Source organism: Cyrtonyx montezumae, unplaced genomic scaffold (assembly GCF_038088225.1).
Source record: "Cyrtonyx montezumae isolate F1298 unplaced genomic scaffold, pur_monq_1.0 scaffold_3, whole genome shotgun sequence".
Taxonomy (NCBI): domain Eukaryota; kingdom Metazoa; phylum Chordata; class Aves; order Galliformes; family Odontophoridae; genus Cyrtonyx; species Cyrtonyx montezumae.
In genome coordinates, this window is record NW_027072034.1 from 47,968,411 (window position 1) to 47,993,677 (window position 25,267).

At 38.8% G+C, this 25,267-nt stretch overlaps 1 protein-coding gene and 1 non-coding gene across 2 annotated transcripts in view; both read left to right on the plus strand.

Moving 5' to 3' along the window:
• Positions 1-25,267, plus strand: part of POLA1 (DNA polymerase alpha 1, catalytic subunit) — a 187,095-nt gene that overhangs the window by 11,117 nt on the left and 150,711 nt on the right. The window contains 16 exon segments of the mRNA XM_065741504.1: positions 1,222-1,334; positions 1,767-1,883; positions 7,823-7,897; positions 8,964-9,102; positions 11,817-11,974; positions 13,879-13,963; positions 14,908-14,969; positions 15,685-15,774; positions 17,334-17,450; positions 18,275-18,450; positions 20,138-20,267; positions 20,613-20,732; positions 21,459-21,555; positions 22,094-22,218; positions 23,818-23,967; positions 24,197-24,319. Coding sequence (XP_065597576.1) covers positions 1,222-1,334; positions 1,767-1,883; positions 7,823-7,897; positions 8,964-9,102; positions 11,817-11,974; positions 13,879-13,963; positions 14,908-14,969; positions 15,685-15,774; positions 17,334-17,450; positions 18,275-18,450; positions 20,138-20,267; positions 20,613-20,732; positions 21,459-21,555; positions 22,094-22,218; positions 23,818-23,967; positions 24,197-24,319 — 1,877 coding nt within the window.
• LOC136053382 (small Cajal body-specific RNA 24) lies at positions 21,784-21,915 on the plus strand. The gene has a single exon (XR_010622642.1). It is a non-coding gene; the product is annotated as a small Cajal body-specific RNA 24 (non-coding RNA).

The window sequence follows — 25,267 nt, forward strand, 5'->3', positions numbered from 1 at the left end:
AAGTAGACTCGTTCACATCTACTCCAAGCACTCAAGAAATGATTTTTCTTCACCTGTCACTCTAACTCTGTCATCTAGCTTAGTGCATCTACACTGATTTATCTACTATCTAATGGAGTAAGAAAGGTATCTTTACATCTGTTAGATTGCACGGCAAAGATAATTTACAGCACTTAACAAAGGGCTTATTTTGTGCATTGTCAGACCAAAGTAGGTTCCAAAATTTAAAATCTTCCTTACTTGAAATATTGTTCCTGAGATGGTCACAGCTCTGATCTTTCTGATTTCATTAACAGTAGAGAAACTCTATCATGTCTAATCAAATTCCAAATTATTTATGGACTTTGAAGGGAAGTCAGATGAAATCAGGTTTTCCAAGTGTACTTGGAAGTTTGTTTTACATTTAATTCAGAACTGTACTTGAAATTCAGCTACACTTGTTCTGTGTTCAAAGGTTAGCATCAAGGATTAGCACTTTGCAGCATTTTTTGCCGATGCCAGATTCTTAATTGCTCGATGACGTGCACTTCCGGTAATGATGTGGTTCACTGTAAAGTGTCAGTTACACTAGTTCAGCTGTACATAAGCTTTTTGAAATGTCTCCTCTCGTTATAACTGCATATTTCTTGCATTATAATACATCTTTCAATGTCCTCATCTACTTAAAAAGGAAAAAATCTTTTTGCAATCAGTTAACTTCTAGTTGCTTGTGAATGTGTTTCTCTAGATTTTATTAGTTGTAGAGTCTTAATCTCACGGTATGGAAGGAAAATTGGATTAATTGTACAGGTCTAGCTCAAGAATGAGAAGTAATAGATATTTTAGAAGTGATTGACAGCATAGGCATTCTGATTATCTTCAGCTCTCAGTGACTTCTCCCTCCTCTTTCCTCACAGCTTATGAAACTATACAGGTAGAAATGGAATATCAGATTAGAATTCTGAGACTGATTGGGTGATGCCATTTTGAATTTCACTTCGAAGTATTGTTACCATTGTGATGGAGGTAGTGGTGTGAAGAATTATGCAGATAATCCATTTACACAGCTGGTGTTTAAAATGATTTATAATATTCTGATTACACAGAAAAGATTTGTTTTTCAAGGACCTAAGTGAAGGAAATGGTTGCATTTCTGTGCATGTGGAAATAATACATAATTATCTGCTTTAAGCAAGATTAAGAGTTGCATATTGAATCCTTTGCTCTGCTGTTCTTCCTCAGGCGTGGTATTTTTGTTTGGCAAAGTTTGGATTGAATCAGCAAACACCTATGTCAGCTGTTGTGTGACGGTGAAAAACATTGAGAGAACTGTTTATCTACTGCCACGTGAAACGGTAAGTGTATCTTTTAAGCATGTCAAACATAAGTGCCTTTCATTCTGATTGTGGCAGGTTGTGAGTTCTAGTAGCGTGTTTCTGGGAACCGTTCAAGCCAGTGTTGTCTGATGCAGATGTTGGTATAGCACTGTGCAATGTACATGTGGTATATCTTGTGAGATGCAATAGTAGTGTTGCTGCTTTCCCCTGATTCCAGCTAACAAGTGCAGACAAGTTGTTATGTTTAGATTTGCTGCTCACAGAGTAAAAGGGTCTTGAAGTATTATGAAAAAGTGTGGAGCTTTCTTAACACTCTGTTTCAAATAGTATTTTTTAAATTCAGGTTTTAGTGGCTGATTGTGTTCACTTAGAGGAGGTAAATTGCTCATATTATCAAAGCAAAATTCAACGTATAGGTCCTGTCTGATTTGTAAAACTTCTGTTTTTAAGGAAATGGATCTATCTAGTGGGAAAGAGACAGAGACTCCGGTAACCATAATGAGTGTTTTCAAGGAATTTAATGACTGCATCTCACCCAAGTATAAGATCATGAAGTTCAAATCCAAGGTTTGTATACAAGCGTGCTATCTGGTCATTTTCTGTTGTTCTGGTTTGAAAGGTGGGAAGTCTGTTGAAAGGCTGTCCTGTGGTGGAGGTTATTCTGAAATGCAGATGTCAGATCATTGTGTTAGATTTTAAAGTGAAAGATGGGTTTGGTCAGTAGGTGGATGAGTATGCTGAGGTTAGACTGCGTTTGTCAGGTTGTCATATTGAAGTTTCTTCTTTGCATGTTTCATCCTTTACCCTGGCAGACTTACCCCTTCGGGGTAACCCTTTGGGTCATCATAGTGAGTTACACAGGAGTTAACATGTTCTAAAGACTCCCACAGTCTTTAAACTTGAGCTGTTATTGCCTTACAGTTACATTCAATAATGTTGCAGTTTTATTGTTGCTGTGCTGTTTACTCAACAAATCCTTAAATGGGCATTGAAAAATAAAATGTTGCTGTTTTAGGAAACATGCACATGCAGTAATATGATATTTGTCATGGCTGCAGGGAAAGAGAAGATAATGCTGTTGAGTCTTGCAGATTTGGACCAAATTAGTACGAAGAAGCTTCCTCACTCATCTATGCAGAGCATTGATCTTTTGATGGTGGCAGGGGGAGAAGGCAGAGGTAGGGAGTTTGTGTGGCCAACATGCAAGTTGGAGGAAAAGATGTCTTCAAAATACGGTGCTCGGAAGCATTTCTGTTTCTTGAAGTAACATCATTAGTGAGGTAAAGCTGGCGTTCCTCGTAATTACTGGTGGTGTGGAATTAGTTACAACTTTTTTGAGGCTAGGAGTCCTGTGACAATTCATTCTGGGATAAGTGGTCAGTAATTGGGATGGTGAGTAAAAATGCAGGAAGACTGGCATTTTAACAGTAAATAAGTGAGGGGAAAATAAAAGCAAGTTCATAAGGCAATTCATGTTGGAAGAAGCTTTAGAGGTGAGTACTTGGGGAAATATAGGTTGATGAAAATGTCAGCAATGCTTCAAGCCTGTCTTAACTTATCGTTCAAAGACCCTTCCAGGAATTAAAAAAGACATTCAGGGCTAATCAGTTCTTAATTAAAATAGAAGTCGCAAATACTTGTATTCTAGGAAGGAAAAGAGGGGAAAAGACCTTTGTAAGCAGATGCAGATCGGCTAAAATAATCTTAGTAAAACATTCGATCCATTATAATCAGGAAAAATAGTATGGATATGAGTAAGATAGTTTAGCTTTCAGAGAATGGTTTTAGAAATTAAGTAAGCCTCTGCAGACAGTTATTAAGCTACTCTTTCTGATATTTGTTCAAAGGTTGTCTATTTTTTTCTTAGTTTTATATAGATCTTGGAGGAACAACCGAACTGTATTTTCAGGACACTTGACAGGAGTGCATCTGGGGCCCTTGTTCTTTAGCAGGAATAGGGAAGTAGCAGTACTATGATATCTAGAATATTAGAACACTTGCTTATTCTGATGAGGAACCGTGAACTTAAGTGACAGTATATGTAGAAGATGGCAATTATGAGGTTTGAGACAAAAGGAAAGTCAGTTTTACCAGAGATCACTATGCAAAAGCTTTATTTTTATTTTCAGACCAGTAAAGTGAAGAATAATAGTAAGATCTACTTGCTCTCTAAAAACATTAAAAGGAGATAAAGTAGTAAGACAGCCACTTAAAGGGCAGTTTTAGCAAAAGAATATACTTATAAAATGTAATTTGTGAATAAATTTGACTAGAGTGAGTTGAGGATTCAAAGGAGCTCTGAAATAACCTGCCAGCAGAGTTTCTAAACAGTAAGAATTCAAATACTGTTAGAATTGTCAGGCTGTTCAGATAACTGATTTTAACTCACTGAATATAGTAGAGCACTCTGTATTTTGTTGGCTTTTAGATTTTTCTGAGTTTGAGAGTTATTAAATCCTTCCAGGAAGAAGTGAGGACCAGAGTAGGCAGGATGGCATGGGTGGTAGTGTGTGTCTGCTGCTGGTGAGGCTTCTGGGGGGAAGATATTGTAAACTCTGCTCTTTCAGCTTAACACAAAATTTACTGTGAACAGTGGCAAGGTAGATGTAGAAGTAAACGAGGACAGATTGCATGTCTGCAGCAGGGGGTGCTGTTGCTGCCTATAAGGTAATAGTGGAACTACTGGGGTACTGTGTGACCTCTTGCATAGTAGTGCAAAACTTGGGGAAACTCTTACTCTTCCACCTTTAGCTGGGAATTAGAAAAGTTGTTGGTGTACCTGTGATTTGAATAAACCAAATTTATTTAATTCAGAGTATTCAATTTTCTGATGATACGGGGAGCTAGTATTTATACACGGAAACAAGTTGTTCTCTGCATGCACGTGTGTGCCTGTCTTGGCCTTGCCAGCCCCAAACTTTGTCCCCGTGAACAGATACACTTAAGCCGTATCACTTCCTCCTGCACCTGCTGCTAATTGCAGCTTCAGTGGGTTGCACTGCTGCCAAGTTAGCAAGTCTTCACAAATCAATTTGAAAGCAGCCTTATACTCCACTTAGAAACTTAGCAGCTAATCACTGCTGCTCATTTCTGCTCACTGAAGGGCCACTTCAAGGGCAGATTACTCTGCAGCAAAGCATTCATTCACTGCAGTTATGACCAGGGGCTTGTGTAATTGAGCTGAGCTCTGTGGAATAACGCAGATGAATCACTGCCGCATACTATTTTTACACTGTGTTCAGCTTGCGTTTGTAACAAGAACTTGTTTGAAGCCTGAGAGTTAAAAAAAAAAAAAAAAAAAAAAAAAAGGTAAGTGCTAAAAGCAATGTGCAGCCATCTGTTACTTTATGACTGTAATGTCGCTCATGTGAGGTGCTGCTTTGGCTAAACAGTTCAGAGCTACATTTGAAGGTTAATTTCTTACACTGTTCTGACCTCATAGTGATGCTCGTATACAGAGTTACATTGCTTCTTTCTGTCTCTGAGTAGCAGTTGATTTGCTTCTGGAATTGCCTTCTTCCTGTTTAATAGAGATACCTCTCCGCTATACACAGGTTTTGCGACCTTAAATCCCAGTGGTTTTGCAGTGATATGAGAGGTATCAACTTAACAGTTAACAGCACTGCTCTGAAAGAACTATTGCTGATGGTATTAAGGAGCAAAAGAAGAAGAAAAAAAAACAACACAAAAGCAAATAACTTCTGAGTTTACTTAACTGTGAATGCATGTAACCGTTCCATTAAGTTTGATTCCAATATATGGTAGCCTATTTTTTTTTTTGTTATATTTACTGTAGTGCTATTTTATGCTGGCTCTATCTTTAGGAACTATGACCCTTGATTAAAAGAGGCTGTAGGAATTCTTGTTGTAAAAGCATCGTTACAGCATAATGCAATTCTGTAGTGTGGATGTGCAACAGTGATGCAGATGGTTCGTGAAGTATTGCATAGCATAGTAGAGCATAACATTTCAGCAGGTCCAACAGCATTACTGAACAAGATATTGTAATTGTTTGGAAAGTGGAGGTAATTGTTCTTGAAAAACAGAAAATCATTATTGTTCTTGCAGAAAGCAGAAGTGATACTTTCAGTACAGTTGTACTGATCTTGAGACTGCTTTAACCATTTGTGTTACATTTGTTAAACTTGACTACTTTCTAGTAAACCCCAAGTTGTTCAGGTGGAAAAATAAAATACAATAGAGAATGCATGTAATAAAGTATACAGCTGGAAGGCAGTTGGGAAATCAGCTCTCTTGGGTCCCTCTCTGAAATGCCTGTGTGCTAAAGCATGAGGTCTGGAAGGAGGAACTGTGGGAGAACCACGCACCAGGGCGCAAGCAATACAGGAGGTTTCTTGAATGCAATAAAGACAACTTTTGAGCGCAGCTGATTGGAGATTCAGTGAGGGGAGAAACTCTGCTGGACATGATTCCTAAAAACAAGGAAGAACTGGTTAGGAGTATGAAGCCTGAGGACAGTTTTGAATGTAATGAAGACATTATGTGGAAGTTCAGTAACAAGAGAGAAAGGAGGGAAGCAGAAATCAGAGTTATAACCCTGATCTTCTGGAGATCAGACTTTGGCCCACTTGGGGATCTGCTGGGACAAATCCTGTGGATGATGTCCCTGGAGAGAGTAAAGTTTAAGCAGAGTTTGTTTATTTTTCGAGGGTCACCCTGTCTGTGCTTGAGAAGGATTCATCCTGACCATTGGAAAACCAAGCAAAGGTGGTAGGATCCCTGCATGGATGAACCAGAAGCTCTTGAATAGATTCAAACAGAAAAAGAAAGCATGGGTTAGGTGACCATTGAAGCGTGCAGACAGAAGTAGGAAGGCCAAAGCCCACCTGAAGGTTAGTCTGTTAAGGAAGACTTCTAAAAGTATTGGAGAACAATGGAAAATGTGGGCCTGCTGATGAAAGGGGTCAGCAGTGTGTGGTGACTAAGAGTGTGGAAAAGGCTGAGATACTCAATTGCTTCTTTGCCTTGGTCTTTGTTACTAAGTGCAGCTTTCAGCAATCTCTGGTACCAGTAGACCCGAAGGAGAGTTGGAGACAGGGAGGCTCCTGTGCAGCAGAGGGGAGTCAGGTTAGGGAATGTTAAATTGGACAGATAGAAGTCTGTGGCACTTGTGAATATGGAGAGAGCTGGACTGTTCCATTGTGAGGCAGCTCTTGATTATCTGTGAAAGATCATGTTGACTGCAAAGGCTCCTGAGGAAGCAGGTGACCTCAGAGGTCCCCTCCCACCTCAGCCATTCTATGAAGGACACTTCAGGAAAATGGTGAACATCACCTCAATCCCTGGGAGAAGGTGGTGAAGGAACTGACTATGACAGCTGTTGCCAGGCACACAAAGCACACAGAGGCACCTGACGGTTGTGCTGCTGTGCAGGGGCACCCCAAAAGGCTGGAGATATCTCATGGCCTTCAGAAAGCTCTTGAAGTTCAGCAGAGAGAAATGGCAAGTCCTTCCCCAGGGGAGGAAGAACCCCACAGACTCTGGGACTGACCAGCAGCGAAGCAGCTTTGTCGAGAAAGACCTGGTCGTCTTGGCAGATGCTGTGCTGTCCCCAGACCAGCAATGGAACCTAGTGGCATGTAAAGGCCTAGGGCGCCCTGGGCTGCATGAGGCAGTGCTGGCAGCAGGTCAGAGGAGGTGATCCTCTCCGTTTTCCTGGTACTGGAGCAAGCCTAGCACAGGACCAGAGAGATAATGGGGGCTGGAACATCTGTCATGAGAGGGTGACAGTTGGCACTACTCAGCCTGGAGAAGAGGTGACCTGGGGAAGGGGCAAGGGTTGGAGGGGGCAGTCTCACCATTGTGTATAAATATCAGGGGAAGGCAGGGAAGTAGACAGTGATAAGACTTCTAATTGGCACCCACTGAGAGTACAAGAGCAGCAGGTATAATGTGAGACACTTGAGATTTCTTCAGAGCATAAGAAAACACTTTTTCTTAACTGTAATGGAGGTCAAGAACTGGCACACATTGCCCAGAGAGGCTGTGCAAGTCTTTATATCCTTGGAGACGCTCTTAAGCCCAACTGTATGCAGCCTTGTGCAGTCAGCACTAGCTGACTCAGGGGATTGGGCTGGGCTTCCTCTGGAGATGCCTTTCCTTCTCAACCATTTCAGGGTTTTTGTGATTGTCTGCAAACACCAATTCTAAGAATGTTTTTGCAGTCTGTGAATATACCAAACATTTCTGAGTTTCCTTAGCTGTTATGTTGTATGGCTTTTGTTTGTAATAGCGTACATATCAGTTCATTCTGTACAAACTGTTCATGGTAAGAAAATCTGGAAAGATTAAATACGGAAACTAAAACACTTTTACTATATTTAGGTGGTTATAATGAGCTGTAATAGTGGTAATATGTGGTCAAGCTCATGCTATGTGAGATAATATGCTTTGGATGGCCTTTGCTTCATTGCCTTTCTTTTGGAACAGAATTAATTTTCAATGTGAAGATTCAGAAGAAATAGTAATAACTTTGTTTTATTTAGAAAGTGGAAAAATACTATGCGTTTGAGATCCCGGATGTTCCAGCCAAGTCTGAATACTTAGAAGTTAAGTATTCGGTAAGTATAATGAATCTGATGACAGACCATAACTTGCTTTCCTACCTACTTAGGAATTTTTGTGTTTCTATAAAAATAAAAATCATAGCATTTGACCCTTTGTATCTAGTGGCTGTACCTTTGTTGCATTGTGTAGTTGGTTACTCACTATCTTCTTGTTGGCTTTATTTGTTTGTTTGTTCTTTAAGGGTAGAGCAGTTAACTCACTATTCTCCAAATGCAGAGATTAATTATACCTAAGTTTGAAGCTGCTTTGTTGTGTGTTTGTTCTCTTTGTTACCATTTGAATGCTTGGTAGTCCCTACCAAAAAGTTATTTACTAGGAAAACTATAACATGATAAATTGTTAGGGTTAGCTATGTATGTGTAAAGAAATCACGAGGGGGAGAAATACTTCTTGCAACTGCTACATTCCTCCCACCTTCCCCCTCAGTTATAATTTGTATATTGTGTGTATGTATTCCAAATTATTTTTATATTGTGTTGTTTTGCCACCAAATCAACTAATCAGCCAAACAGCCCTGCTGGGTCATGGCCTAAATTACTGAAAGATGGTTTAAATTACTCAATAACTTTAAATGTTTTTTTTTTTTAATCCATGTCCAGAATATAGATTATAGTTGCTAAAGCAGCATCCCATAGAGGTTTGCAAGCACTCCCAGATCTTTCTTTAGCTGTGCAAAAATACCTAGCTTTAATGTTGTCTGTCATACAAAGACCAGAACTATCTAATTAAGTGTACAATAGTTGAGGAGGTTTTGTATGAACTCTGAGCTCTGCTGTAGTCTTTGCTGATAATATTTCAATACAGCGAGGACGAAGAACTTTTGCTTCAGTGTATTATGTTAGTGTCCTGATTCTAAGTATTTATGCAGCTATTTCAGTAGAGTCAGTAGTGTAATTTCTTGAATTAGTGTAACATATTACAAGTAAAGGCTGTGCTTGAGGGGAAATTACAGTGATTTCACGTACTCCGTAGCTCTGTTAAGGTTCTCTCTGAATATAGTGTGTCAACATGAAAACTTCTGTGGTGTGAAATGACTTGCTGCCTTTTGTTGCTTGTTAGGCTGAATACCCTCGGCTTCCCCAAGACCTGAAAGGAGAAACATTTTCCCATGCATTTGGAACTAACACTTCTAGCTTGGAACTTCTCCTGATGAGTAGAAAGATCAAAGGACCATGCTGGCTGGAAATCAAAAATCCACGTATGGTGCTTTGTGTGTGGAATGCTTGTTTGATGAAAAACTTATACAACTGCGGATTCTAGGGAGGAGGGAAAATTTAATTTCTATTGATAAATTCTCATTTTACAAATTAATTTTGTAATTTATGGATGCAGTTTTCATTATCTAGTACAAATTATAAGTTTTTGGTTGAATGCTCTATCCATGTAAAGGTTGCACGTGGCAGATCAGATTATAATTTTGAATAGTGGTGAAAGGGAGTGGTGTAGTTCCCAGAACTTGGATAAATAACTGAACCCTAACCCTAAAGCACTGTATACTGAGATAGTTAAAAATTACTACATTTCCAGGGAAGATATATATGTATGTATTTTTAAGCACAAGTTACCGATTCCATACCTTTTTTGTGTACATACTAGTTTTTTTTCTCTTGCACTTCAAATTTTCTGGTGTGGAACTTGGAAAATCTGTGATCTGGAGCCTTTTTGAAATCCTTTTTGCCTCTTGAGTAGCATGTGCCACTTATGGATGGTTGTGCTGCCTGACTTTGGCTTGGTTAGAGCTCTTCGTTAAATGTGTGCTCTGTATTCCCAAAAACATAGAGGTGCTAATCATACTTGATTAAAATCTGTAGGTTTTCCTGGAATCTTTTTAAGGCACTTCAAATATAGTATTGACAGTTTTGAATTCTGATAGAACAATTTTCTTTAGCACCTGGCTCAGGAACTGGTGGAGCTGATATCAGTAAGGATTTTCAGCTGGAATGTACACAACAAATTCTTGACTATCAGAAGACAAATTAGCTCTGATGAGTTTTCCACCAGGCCTTGGCAAGCATCAGGGTACTTCCTGGCACTGAGCTTAAAGGCCTAAGAATAGCTTTTCACCTGTGTTCTTTGCCCAAAAGTTGACTTCATATTCCTTTGGCATTTTCTTTTTCCATCTGAAAAGAGACCAGAGCTGTTCCATGTAGCAAACATCATGGTAATAACTATCAATTCAGACAGTAACTGTTCCTTTTTATCTAATGTTGATGAGCATTATCTCACCTTAGACTACCTTACTGGAATCAGATACTGATCTCACCTAAGAGCTGAATGGTAAATTAAGGAAGTTTGGAAATTCTTTATCTGTTCCTGTATCTTTGTTACAGCCTTCAGGTTCCAGAGATAGTCCATATCTTGGTATCAGAATTGTTTATTTCAAAATGGTGGCATTCCTACTCTATTGAAAACTGAGTCTTTAGCTAGTTGCATTTATGTAATGTTTTGAAGCTATTGCACAGGAGTTTCAGTTCTAAAGCCAGTATTATTTTTAATCTAGTTTATCAGACAGTTCTTCCTTTCTTGCACCTTCCCTTTCATACTTCCTATGGAGAGTCTCTCCATAGAAGTCTCTCCATACTTCTGTGGAGAGATACCAAAATAAAAAGTTAAAAAGGATGGAGTGTGTTAAAAAATATTTTATTAATGGTACAAAAATGTTTTCTTCTTCAACCCCAGCTCACTGTCTTCTGTGCCTCCTGGGATGAATGCATCTCACCTCGGAAACCATTGTTCTGTTGTGTGCTAGTTGAAGCTCTAAGTGTAGGCAGTTGGAAATTAAATTAAGAAGTTGTTAAGTAGTTGATTGGCTGTCTCATTTTGAGAGATCATCAGGTGTGCTTTACAAGCGAAGATGATTTGGTCAGCTTATCTATTTGCGTTTAGAGTAAGGATGAGACAAAGTAATGTGTTGGTTTCCAGAGAGGTGTCAGATGGTTTGCAAGGAGTAAGATAGCCAAGTTTACCAACACCATAACACCTATCCTGTGGTGAATTAGCTTACCAGCATATTGACATTTTTTGGGAATGAGCACATAATGATAATAATTATTTAGCAAATGAATAATTATAATTAAAAATATTCAAATGATAGTAGGTGGTTTACTTTTTTTTTTCTTGTCCTCTGAATGTTGGGGAAATTAATCCACATCTGAGTTTCTGCCTCACTTTCAGACATGTAACTGTGATGTGTGAATTGGGAATCTAGCAGAACTGGGACTTGTAGGCTGTTAACAGGAGACACAAGAAATCTTCCTAGCCTAGCTAAAACTCCTCCTTTTTTTTTTTTTTTAATGTTCATGTGTGCAGAAGAGCCCCTGGTGTGATCAGGTGAGGGGCCTGGAGCACAAGTCTTATGAGGAGCGGCTGAGGGAGCTGGGATTGTTTAGTCTGGAGAAGAGGAGGCTCAGAGGAGACCTTATTGCACTCTACCACTTCCTGAAGGGGGGTTGTGGTGAGGAGGGGGTAGGCCTCTTCTCCCTGATAAGTAATGACAGGACGAGAGGGAATGGCCACAAGTTGCGCCAGGGAAGATTTAGATTAGACCTCAGGAAGCATTTATTTTCTGAAAGAGTGGTCAGGCACTGGAATGGCCTGCCTAGGGAGGTGGTTGAGGCACCATCCCTAGCGCTGTTCAAGAAGCGTTTAGATGAGGTGCTAAAGGACTTAATTTAGTAGTTGGGTAGAGATAGTGATAGGAGGATGGTTGGACTAGATGATCTTATAGGTCCTTTCCAACCTTATGAACTTATGAACTTATGACTTCTGGTAAATCAGAGTCTTGAGAGTTACCAAAACGTTGTCATTAATCTGAATGTTGCCTGCAAGAGCAAAACATTAAAGGAGCATACCCTTTTTGATGATATTCATAGAGAATTCTTAGTGTGAATGTGATTCGTGTCATTTCCCTAGAGCCCTCAAATCCGTCAGTCAGCTGGTGCAAAATAGAGGCAGTGGCCATGAAGCCTGGCTTGGTGAATGTGGTTAAAGATCTTCTTCCTCCTCCTCCTCTTGTGGTAATGTCCCTCAGCATGAAAACCATTCAGAACCCAAAGACTCACCAGAATGAGGCAAGTAATCTGCTCTTGATTTTTGGTTTTGTGTTGTTTTGTTTGTTCTGCATTAATATTTTTCTACAGGCTTGGAAAAACTTCAATTTATAAAATGCCTGAATGTATTTATTACTGAGTAACTTTTCTGTGCAGCCAACATTTCAAAGAAGCATTAAGTAATATCAGTGTATGTAGGACTCAGTGGGTTCATGGGGTTTTTTGGTGATAGTTCATTGTGACAGCAGATCCTACATATATTTTTTTCTTTTGGATGTCAGTGTTACATGTCCTAGGTAAAATGACTGTTGTTTTCTCCATGTGGAATGAGAATCTGATAAATCTAAATCTAATGAGAATCTAAATCTTATACCTCCTACGGTAGCCTGAATCAATAGGGTGAGGCCAATTACATGAGCTTCAACAAAACCTAATGCTGGGTTGTACACTTTGACCACAAACTCTGTGCAGTGTTACACATGTGGCACATAATGGCTGGAAATCTGTGTGCTGGAAAAGGATTTGTGGTTACTGGTTGAACATGATCAAGCAGTGTGCCCAAGTGGCCAAGAAGGCCTATGGTATCCTGGCTTGTGTAAGAAGCAGTGTGGCAAGTAGGAGCAGGGAGGTGATTGTTTCCCTGTACTCAGCTCTGGCAAGGCCACACCTTGAGTACTGTGTTCAATTTTGAGCTCCTCAGTTCAAGGCATTGTGGCCTTGGATCCTGTCCAGAGAAGGGCAATGAAGCTGGTGAAGGGTCTGGAGCACAAGTCTTATGAGAATCAGCTAAGGTAACCGGGATTGTTTAGTCTGGAGAAGAGGAGGCTCAAGGGAGACCTTATCTCTCGACAGCTTCCTGAAAGAGCATCATAGTGAGGTAGGGGTTAGTCTTCTCCCAGGTAATGGTATTATGATGAGAGGGAAGGGCCTGAGGGTTCGAGTTGGGTATTAGTGAAAATTTCTTCACAGAAGAAGAGTTCAGGTATATAAATCAGCTGCCCAGGAGATGGTGGAATAACTGTTCCTAAAGGCATTAAAGAGATGTGTAGCTGTAGCACTGAGGCACGTGGTTAGTGGTCATGGTGGTCTTGAGTTGATGGTTAGACTGCATGATCTTAGAGTTCTTTTCCAACCTTAATGATCCTATGATTCTGCTGTGAGACTTCTTCTACTTGGAAAGTCCAGAGAGGTGTGGGTGACCATCCTCAGTTGCAGACTGCAGACCAAGAATTAGACATGCATATCTGTTTTTTAACTTGAGTCTCCCTAACTTAGGAGGAGATTTTAGTATTCACTTTGTAGGATGGTTGACTGGCTTATAGAGTGGAAGAAAAACAAGACTGACACATTTTTAAAGAAGAATTAGTCCTCTTGAGCAACTTAAGGCCAACCTAATGAGACATAAGCCACGTACTATGTCTGATTTGTCTTCTGTTGGATTTTCTTGACCAATACGGGGAGCAAGGACTTCTGTCAGCAAAACAAGCAGAAGAATCAGCAGAGCAATAACTTGTAAACACAAAAACCTCTTGGCTGGAAGAGGGGAAACTCTTCCCTGGGGGAAGGCTTCTGCATGTCTTGCCACGCTCACATCCCTCATATACTTCATAGGTTATCCCTTAAGTGATCAGGCCTATTAAGACAAAACTTGAAAAAAACAATTTTCCAGAATTTTGCATCTCAGAATTCTAAGATGATCATTTACAAGTAAGTTACATTTTATTTTACTTAAGATCAATTGTAAACTCTTTTAGTTCTTAACTTTTTATAGTTGAAGCTCACATTAAAATATATATTTTTTGTTTCTGGAAGTGAGAGAAAATAGATAATGAAACAAAAAAAAAAAAAACGTCAGGAGTTGGGAGAGATGGGTATTGATAGTAATTGTTTGCATACTGTGTGTATTCTGTACATCCTTGGTCTAGATTGTGGCTCTGGCAGCTCTGATTCATCAGAAATTTCCGTTGGATAAAGCTCCACCTCAGCCTCCTTTTCAGACACACTTCTGTGGTATGTACTTGGAACAGTTGCGAGGGTGTCTTTTTGTTGTTGCTACTTTCTTTAAACTTCGTTCTGTTGAATGGTTAACTTGACTCTCAGGCAGGCTTTTCTCTTTATTTACTGGATACTGCTGTTCTATTGAAAACTTAATTGAAAATATTGAAGCTTGAAGTTATGTAATGCAGCCTTGCTCTGTGTTGTTTTCTGTATTTGTTGTTAGTCTTGATTCTTTTGTTTTTTCATATTATGTTTTTCACCTGTGAGTTTAGACCATTTTACAGTCACTTAGTTATTTTTCAGTTCAGTTCTTCTCAGTAGAACTTGAAAAATAAAAGATGAAAAAACATTATTGAATATCTCCTGCGGTGGGTGGGGTCAGCTAAATTTTGAGACTTGGACCCTAGGTGATATTAATGAAGAGTTTTGAATGTTTGTGAGAGAAATTTCTTATCAAGTTGTGAACTATAACTGCATTTTCCATTGATAACCTAATATACAACTAACTGCCTAGTATTATTTAATACTTTGGTCATTGTTCAGTTATCTTAAAGACACACATACTCGTAAGGTCTATCTCAAATTCAGCAGTGATTAAATTGTCTTTAGAAAAAAAGGGAATGTTTGGTTAGTTCTTGCAAAGAAAATCTAGATGAGATGATTCTGGGTTCATGTCTCACCACTTCATCATGCCAGCAAGATCAGTGGCAGATGAGGAGTTAAATAAGACATTTTGCATAGAGTCTTCTTAAAAGGTAGCAGTTATCATCTGCTAGACATAACTTTTGGTAACATAATTTTGTGTTTTTAAACATTTGGCATTAGGGGTGAGTATTCACACAAGGCTAGATTTCTGGAATTAGGAGTTTTCTTCAGCTCCTTTTGCTGTGGATGGATGCTTGTGGAGAGTACAGTTAAGAATGTGTACATAAGAGCAACTATAATTTATTTTGCAGCTGTTTCCAAACCGAATGATTGCATTTTTCCTTATGACTTCAAAGAAGCTATTAAAAAGAAGGTAATTTCATTATATTGGTAGTGCCTCTTAAGATATGAACATTGTGTTGATTTGGATGAGTCGTGTGAGAGAAATGTGCAAAGGAATGGCATGATTATTTCATTAGTTTTCCACACACAAACCTAGATCTTATTTATTTTGTGTTGCTATAAACAGAGATGTATGCTTTATGTGATTCAGTACTAGTATTAGTAGTGCTTATAAGGTAGATGAGCTGTTTAGAGAGTCCAGAATGTCTTGCTAAGATGCTTAAAATTGTGATTAGTTTTCATTATACACAAGTATGTACTCATAATAAACTAGGAAATTTTTTCTTCTTTCCTTAGATAGTAAAGTCTGTCAAAATTTACCTTCTCTAAAGGGTGTTGGAAGGGTTGGCAGAATAATAAAGTAATCTATTTTTGTTTTTCCTCTCTTTGTGTGATCTTAAGCCTGTGAATGAGGGATGCACATGGAGCATTTTCCTGGTGTGCTTGATTCTTAGGAGGCTCTTAAAATATCAGTAGACACCTGCATACAAAAGCAAAATGGTAAAAAGCTTCTGAGAAAAGCTTTCTATGTCTACGTGAGTGAGAACAAAAAGCCCTGAATTATGGAAGGGAAGGAAGAACTCTGTGGTGCTTTATTATTGTCTTGTAACTAGTAGGGGAAAGGAGATGTTTCCATTTTAAACTTATTGGGTCATTGAAATCAGGTGCTCTCTTGCTCCTTTTAGAATGCTAAAATAGAAATTGCTGCAACAGAGAGAACGCTGCTAGGATTTTTCCTTGCGAAGATTCACAAAATTGACCCAGATGTTGTTGTGGTGAGTAGTTCTGAGACTCTGAGAGTTAAATCAAAGTCTATTGTCAGTTGGTCAGTTTTTTCCTTTTGCTTTATCCCCTTTTAGTTTCTTTTTGTGTTTATCTTAGAATGCCTTATGAATTGAATTTGCTTATAAGACAGCAAATGTACTTTGGTACAAAGATGATACAGAATTTTCCCTGACAGCATTTTATACATTCTATTATTTTCCATAATATCTGAAATAGGTAGTATTTCAGTTGTATTTGAAATAAGTATTTTTTTTCTTAACTCAGAAAGACCATACAAAACAAAACCCTCATGATTTCCTAGAAAAATTGGAGTACTTTGTATACTGAGTCTGTTTCAGTTTAGGTACTCTTACAATTTGTGTCACCATTTATATTGCATTACACTGTAAATCAAAGTGATGACCTATACAAATCCTTGGGATCTAAGCAAAGCTCTGTAATGTGCATTGTCTTCTTCTCTATTAGCAACTGAGATTTTATTATAATTACTCATTTTCTGTTTTTGTTAAGTTTAAATAGCATACATTTTTAGTAAGATTTTAAAGACAGTTTGAAGTAATCTGAGGCTGGTTATATATGATTTCATATTCTTCTGTAAGCATATACAAGTAATTAGAACAAGTGTTGAGCATAGGAAGAAGTAAGCAGGTCACTGTGGTGTGTATGCAGCGTTCCGTCTACAAGCCTAGCTTCTAGATGGGCAGTGGTAGGAATCAGTGGAAAGACTGCAGCCAGTGTTTTTTGATTTGGGTTGCCAGTTGTGGAAATGTGATAACTCTAAGCCTAAGAACAGCAGAACAGTATTAGTGTAGATTGATTTGCATCTGGTTTAATTAGTGCTGTTGAAAAACAAGATATGGCAGCATATGTAGAGGGCCACTCAACTACAGCTGTAGAGGCATCTATTGCTTTTAAGGAGGTTCTCATATTGCACATATCATACTATGCAGATGTGTCTGAAATGGTGAACCTCCACTTTCTGATGATTGACTGCTCCATTGCACATAGTTGAGCATGGTAGTGTTTTGCCTACAGCAGCAGTTATAGGCTGGTGCTATAGATGTCCTTAGCACTACTTAAACTTTAAAAATATTGCTGGAATAGTCTCATACGAAAACATTGGGCAACAGATCTTCCTGTCTGGATTTAGCAGTGCCTAACTGCAGTATCAAAGGAAATAACATAGTAATAGAAATAATAAGAATAGAGAGAGAAAAGGAATTGCTCATAGCTAGCTTTATACGCTGTATAAAGAATATAATTTTTTTCTAGAATGTTGTAAATCTTTATCAAAGCATAAAAATGAATTGTGTGGTATGAGCCAGCTTTTGGTATCCTCCTGAACAGCATTGTTAGTGTTAAGACTAATGAGTACTGTTGATGAACATTCTTTTAGAACATTCTTTTAGAAAGTGCTTTCTGTGAGGGAGATAATGCCATCAATTAGATGAAAAAAATCACAAAGGGCAAAGGAATACTAACTGTGTGAAAGTAAGTCTTTCAATTTGCATTTGTGGTAACCTTTTTTTGTTATTTTTTCTGCTGCAAGGGTCATAATATTTATGGATTTGATCTGGAAGTGCTGCTTCAAAGAATTAATGTGTGCAAAGTCCCTCACTGGTCCAAGATAGGTCGACTGAGGAGGTCCAATATGCCAAAGCTTGGGGTAAGAAGATTGCTAAAGTCTTTCAAGACCCTTTATGTTGCATATGATTAAAAATGAATTAATTTTGATGAGGAAATATAAATGTGACACTGATGTATTTTGACTGTTGGTCATGCTAGATTTCACGTGTCCCAGATCAGAAGTGATGAGTGTTTATATGACTTTTATTACAGTAATAAGCTAAACTAATTTTCAAGTTAGGCTAATTTAGTTTACAGATTTCAAGACGATGATGGTAATGACAGATTAATTGCAATAGTCTTTACTGTAACTGTCTTTGTCTGCTATAAATGTAAAATGAGAAAATGTAATTTGGATTGATTGGTGAATCATCCCACTGAGAACCGCTAGGTTAATACTGGTGTAATTCTTAGCATGTATTTGTTCAGAGGACAATGTATGAGGCTCAGAATATTAAAGTACAGAGCCTGACTATTTTCTGGTTTGTTCCTGTCCTTCCTAGAGGCTGAGCTGAACATTTCTGTGTAGCTTGTTATTTGACGTTTGGTCCTGCTGTTGCTACAGAAAATATCCTTGGACAAAAAAACAAAGAAACAATCTGTACCCACTTTCTTATTGGGACTGTTAAATTATTTAAGAAAAATCTTAAACCACTGTGAAAGCGGTATTGATTTTTATTTTTATTTTTAACTGGTAATGAATACATTTAGGCTACAAGCATTTCAGTGGAAGATTGGTAGATGACTTGACTGAGTTCTGTAAACATATAGTTTGGGTATATGTTCTTTGTTAAAATGTAATTGCTTCATTTTGTTTGTTGTTTTGGTGTTTTGTTTTTGTTTTTTTCTCCCTCCTTGGTGAAGGGTCGAGGAGGGTTTGGTGAAAGGAATGCTGCATGTGGTCGGATGATCTGTGATGTAGAAGTTTCAGCTAAAGAGTTAATTCGCTGCAAGAGTTACCATTTGTCTGAGCTGGTCCATCAGATTTTGAAAACAGAGAGGGTAACAATTCTACCCGAGGAAATTCGAAATATGTACTGGTATGTTGCTGACTTGTGTTTTTAATCCTTCAGTGGGAAGCATAGGTGCTATTTAGTTTCCCACTGTACAATTTTGTGCTTGCTTATTTTATTGGTCATGGAAACACTGGCTTAACATATTGGTGTTTGTAGAATAAAATAACTTTAATTATTCTTAACGACAAGCTACTGGTGGGTGGTGGCTTATTATGTGACCTTGGTGCCAGGGAAAGTGATAGAGCAGGTCATCTTAAGTAAGATCGTGAGGCATGCGTGGGACAGATGGAGGGATCAGGTCATCATAGGTTCATGAAAAGCAGGTCCTGGTTGACCAACCTCATCTCCTTATATGACTGGATGACATATCACCTGGTGGATGAGGGAAAGGCTGTTCATGTAGTCTGCCTAGATTTCAATGGAGTCTCCCAGAGGGTTCTCCTGAAGAAGCTGGCAGCCCATGACTTGGACAGGTACGTTCTTTGCTAGGTAATGAACTGGCTGGAAGGCTGGGCCCAGAGAGTGGTGGTGTGTGGAGATGAATCCAGCTGGCAACTGGTCATAAGTGGTGTACCCCAGGGGTCAGTACTGGAGTCTGTCCTATTCAGTATCTTTACTGATGACCTGGATGAGGGGCCTGAGTGCTTCCTCAGTGAGTCTGCAGATGACACCAAGCTGGAAGGAACTGTTGATCTGCCTGGGAGTAGGATGACCCCACGGAGGGATCTGGACAGGCTGGATTACTGGGCTGAGGCCGGTGGGATGAAGTTCAACAAGGCCAAGTTGAACAAGTCCTGCACTTTGGTCACAGCAACCCCAGGCAACGCTACAGACTTGGGGCAGAATGATTGGAAGGCTGTGTGGAGTAAATGGATGTGGAGGTGCTGGTTGGTGCTCAGCTGAACGTGAGCCAGCAGTGTGCTCATGTAGACAAGAAGGCCAGTGGCATCCTGGCTTGTATCAGCAAGGAGCAGAGAAGTGATCATCTCTCTGTACTCAGCTCTGGCAAGGCCACACCTCACATGCTGTGTTCAGTTTTGGGCCCCTTTCTACAAGGACATTGAGGTCCTGGAGTGTGTCCGGACAAGGGCAGTGGAGATCTGGGGGTTCTGGAGCACAAGACTTATGGCGAGCGACTGAGGGAACTGGGTTTGTTCAGTCTGGACAAAAGGAGGCTCGGGGGAGACATTGTTGCTTCCTTCAACTGCCTGAAAAGAGGTTGTGGTTGGGGTTGGTGACAGTGATAGGATAAGAGGAAATGGCCTCAAGTTGTACCAGGGGAGGTTCAAGTTGGAGACTATGGAAAAATCTCTTCTCTGAAGGAGTGATGAGGCAGTGGCACAGGCTACCTGGGAGGTGGAGGAGTCAGTGTCCCTGGTGGCGTTCAAGAACTGTGTAGGTGTGGTACAAAGGGACGTGGTTAGTGGGGAAATATTGGTGGTAGGTGGATGGTTGGACTACTTCATTTGGAGGTCTTTTCTAACCGCTGTTATTCTTCAATTCTGTGTGCAGTGCAAATTGATTGTGAGACTTGACTTTAGATACACTAATAGGGTATGCAAGCTATGTATTTTTAAGTATTATTTTTTCATTAAAAGTTAAGTAGAATTATTATTTAATTCAAAGCAGGTGTCCTAAAAGTACCAGGTTTGTTCTGTGCAGTATACAAGCCTGATTTTACTTTAACAGGACATTCTACTTCTTTTTCTAGTGATTCTCCTCACTTACTGTTCATGCTGGAAAACACCTGGACAGATGCCAAGTTCATTCTCCATATCATGTGTGAGCTGAATGTTCTGCCTCTAGCCCTTCAGATTACAAACATCTCTGGAAATGTTATGGTACAGTTGTATGACTTTTTTTCCTTCTCTTTTCTTCCACAAAGATAGTGCTATTTTTATTTTTTTTATTTCCTGTTTACTTGCTAATTTTCAGTTATAAGCTCTAATTCAGTTATATATAATAGTGGAAGTTTTTTGTTGTAGCAAGTGAGAGTTTGATAATCTAGTCTGTTACTAAAACTTACATAAAAAGATTGCATTTTTGCTTTGTCTGTACTAATGATACAGCATAATAGTAATGCTAGGTGCACTTAAAATAATTGAAAGAAATTTCTTAGTTTACATTTGTACATCAGAGTTTGTTTTCTGTGCTTTGCTATGAATTTTTTTTTTTCCTTTCTGTAGTCGAGGACAATGATGGGTGGACGTTCTGAACGTAATGAGTTCTTGCTGCTTCATGCCTTTTATGAAAAGGACTATATAGTCCCAGACAAACAAATTTTTAAAAAGCCTCTCCAGAAGCTGGTGGGTTGAGTTTTTTTTTTCTTTGAGAATTCTTAAAAAAATAATAATAATTTTAAAGAGCATTCTTTTGACTATTGCTCATTGTGGACATTGCACAAACACAGCCCATTTTAGATATGACAGCTTTACAGCCTACGATTAATTCAAAAAAGGTTTTTGCTGAGTTGATGATGGAGAAATGTTTGTTTCAAAGGTGCATTTCATCACCTTTCTCAGTGTATCACAAATCTACAGAAACTCAGTTCATCTTTCAGTTTGAAATGAGCCAAATACTTGGCTGTAGGAAAATATTACGGAAGAGTGACTGCATTGAACAGTTGATGCTCTCTTACTCTATAGTTAAGGAAAACTTTTACTGATAAACAGTTCTTCAAAGCATGATTTGTGAGGTGGATGATTTGAGAATGCGGGTGAAAGATTGAAGGGTGTTTAAGAAAAAAAAATCTGAATATTGCCGTTGTAATATATTTATGGTGACATCTATGTATTTATTGGTAAGTGCATTAAGATTTCAGAATGTGACCAATTTGTTTGCATGTAAGTTGGCTTGAATGTTGTTTTGAGATCTAGAAAGCTTTAATAATAAAGGTCATGATGAAAACAGTGTTTTGAGCATATTTTAAAAGGAGCTGTATGCAGTGGCATGCAATTTTGTATTTGATTTGCCAAAAATAACTCCTCTAACAGTAGAGACTAGATAATGACTTTTTAAAATGTCAAATATAGGTGGATGAAGATGAAGATTTTGAAGATCAGAATAAATCAAAGACAGGCAAAAAGAAAGCAGCATATGCTGGGGGCTTAGTCTTGGATCCCAAAGTCGGTAAGATGTGGCAATTTCCTGTCTTCAGTGAAGTTAGAGACAGTTGGGATGTATTAATGTAGAGAGACTGCAATAGACAACGCATGCACCTTTCTTTTTGAATATAATACAATTCCCAGCATAGATTTTGGAGTTACTAACTCTCGGGAAACATTTTCTTAGCTTTTTGTAAGAAGATTGAGCTCTTGTGGGGAATTCAGATGTGTGTATCTGTATATACATTCCTAATGGGCACGTAAGTTTACTTTCAGTTTCTCTTCTATGTGGGGAAAAACTGTACAAGTGTCCTATAGTAACACAGAAGCTATCTGTTCAACTCTGATGAGTTAACAGAGTTGGATCGTTCCACTTCTGACAGCTGTCTGCAATGGGTAATGGTACATCTCAACAGCTATTGCAAGAGATTTGTGATATGGAAATATACTACATGTATAAATGAGATACAGTGTATTACTGTCACTTGCATATTAATTTGGAGTTGGTTGAAGTCCTCAGCGAGACTGAATAATCATACCTTTTGTTTTAAACTCTGTTTTAGGTTTTTATGACAAGTTTATTTTGCTTCTCGACTTCAACAGCTTGTACCCATCAATTATCCAGGAGTTTAACATCTGCTTTACCACAGTGCAGCGACTGTCATCAGAAGCACAGAAAAGGGCGGAGGTTTGTGTGTATTAACTTGTCACTGCTTTCATTTAGTATATGCCATCTTCATTTCAGTAATACTTCTTTAGTGTCTTTATAAGTTCACTCCTGTCTAAATGAAATCTATCATTTTCTAATCTGGTATCCTCATGAAGCAAGATTTTCAGTCGGGCACCACTGGTTCTTTTCAGATCCATGTCCTCCTAGCAGCTTCTCAGCCCATTGTCCTATTTCTTCATACCTTGGTAGAAGCTCCTGAAAGTTGTGTTGCTGTAGACTTCATAAAAACATACCTTTGTGAAGGAAGTACTCATGCTTGAGGAAGGAGTGCGATAAAGCAACCTTCTATTAGACTCCAGGGCAGCTATAACTATGTCTTGGGGATGTGTGTCAGGGAGCGCTACTGTGAGTATGTCAACTGCAAGACCAGCTTTGCTGAAATTTGCACTATTTAAGAAAGCATTAAACCATATTACCTGCAACTGAAGAACCTCCTGAAGGCGTCCTTCTACATACTGTTTTCTCAGCAGCTGTGTTGGCCATGGCCTGTCCATGGCTGCTTATTCTCCTTTCCTCAGCTGTGCTGGCACAGTTATTGGTGGAGCTGTACTGTAAACTGTGGCAGTGAGCTTGTCAGGTCTAAAGGTTAAACCTGAGGCTTTTATTTTTAACTGAGATCGGCTCACTTGCTGGAATAAGTGTGTTGTCCATAAGTGGTTCTGAGACATAGTCTTGTAACAAATAAAGTACCAGTACCACCGCAGAAATGAGAAGTGTGTGGAGTTCTTTCATTATATTTCTCCAAAATTCCTGTGAATTTATCCTTCTTTAAGTGTGCTTCAAATTGAAACAGCTCATTTTGATTTCTCTCATGGCATGATATTGAATCAAGCTTTAATGTCGTTTCTTGTTAAGTTTCTTTCTAATCTGCTTTACTAGAGTGTCAGCCTTATAGTGTTTCTGTTACTCATTGTGTGTTTCTCTCTCTTCCATTGCGCTTGAAATATCTTTGCACTTTTGCTGAGGGATCGTTTCTTCACATATGCTAATAGGAAGAATGTGTGCTTTCTGTCGGGTTGTTCTTTTGCTGTGTTAGAGTTGCTTGGGGTGGGGTTTACATTCTGTTATTACTGTCAATTTCTGTTTTGTCAATTGCAGTATTCCGTATCAGTTCCTCAGTTCATGTGCTCCATCTTACAGTTCAGAACACCAAAAATACTTAGGAGAGAATAAAAAAAGAAGTTGTATTAGTTCAGCAGGGAAAGTGTGCGTACTCTTACCAACTTTATCTCTCACACACTCATGTATACAAAAGTATATATTAAAAAAAAAAAAGAACTCTTACTGGTACTGATCCACGTTTCTGTTGGATTTCCTTGGACAGAGACAGGCTTAGTCCCTGGCCTCAGCAGGGACTAAGTGACGTAGTCAAATAGTACAGAAAAGAGCCCTTTCATGCCTGTTGTTGTAAACAGGCATGGGCCTGGGTACTCTTGCATACTAGTAGATACAAGCAGATCTGAGCTGCGTTGTCTCCCTCCAGCAAAGCTTTTCACTTAGCACATTAAAACCTAACTGTCAAGCGCAAAATGATAAGCACTGATGATCATTTGACAGGTTGAAGAAGAGGAAGAAATTCCAGAGCTTCCGGACCCTTCTCTGGAAATGGGAATTCTGCCAAAAGAAATCAGGAAACTTGTGGAGAGAAGGCGCCAAGTTAAGCAGTTAATGAAACAGCCAGATTTAAATCCTGACCTTTATTTACAGGTGTGTTTTATGGAACTCCTTTTGATTTTTCCTTCCACTCCCCTTAAATGCACTGATCAGCCTTGCAGAATAGGGATGATTAGTAGTGAGCAGTGATTGTAATGTGCTTTTCTTGGAGCCCATCATTGCTGCAGACTATATAAGAAGCTGTGAATGTAATTTTGAAGATTAAGTTCTACTCTCTGTTGGCTCTGGTTATATCATTTTTGCTGGTTATGTTTCTTTTCAGTACGACATCAGACAGAAAGCTTTGAAACTCACGGCTAACAGTATGTATGGCTGCCTAGGATTTTCCTATAGCAGATTCTATGCCAAGCCTTTGGCTGCTTTGGTGACTCATAAAGGGAGAGAGGTAAGTCATGAAACAGATTGTAAACACATGTACCTAAAAGTTAATTTAGGCTACCTCCTTTTCATTGAACAGAATAGTGGTCACTTGTTTTCAAACCGAATTTCAGTTTTTGAACTGTTGTTTTAATTTTTTCTGCACTGCATTTGAGAATAAAATAGGAATTTGGTGTCTGGAAAAGAATGAGATAAATGTCTCAAATTAAGACAGGTTGATAGTCTAGTTTGAGCCGTTTTTTTTCCTTTTTTTCTGTGTGTGTTACATTGCTTTGGTTTCATCAGACTGGATCATGGTAAAACGAACAAACAAGAAAAAGAAAGGCAATTAATGACTGTTTACACATTTTCCATGAGTTTCCAGTTCTGCTTGATGCATTAGTCTTTGATTCAGTGGTACACATCAGCTTTGTATGAGCTTGTCTTTTGTCAGTCTGTCTTGTTCCTTGGTATGTTGTTGCCTGGAAGTTTGAATTTTGTGCCAGGCCTGATTAATCCCCTGGTGCCAATGGATTATATATTAGGGCCTTACTTTCAAAATCTGCTTGTTCTTTAAAATGAAGGTTTGCTTTAGCTTCAAGAGGACAGATTATATTTTAAAGAGATTCTTCTAATTTTATAGTCCCTTTTATAGTTTTTTATGTATTTTATAGTTCCTTTTGATTATGATGGTGGCTGATTACAGACCTTCACATTGGTTGGGAGAGAAAGTAATCATTTCAGATCCAAGAGATATCACTAATACACAGCGTCTTAAAACACAATTTCTTCGTGCTACTGCTTGTTAGTTCTTTATAAAAGAGAATGCCAAGCAGGAATCTTTAGAGGTCCAGGTAATGAGTGTGACAGAATGATTGGTCAGTGTAAGAGTTGATCAGGGAGGTGGAAGAGCTCATGTCTGTGTTCAGGGGCATGTGACTTGTGACTTAAGAGTACAGCTGTCCTTGCTGTAGGT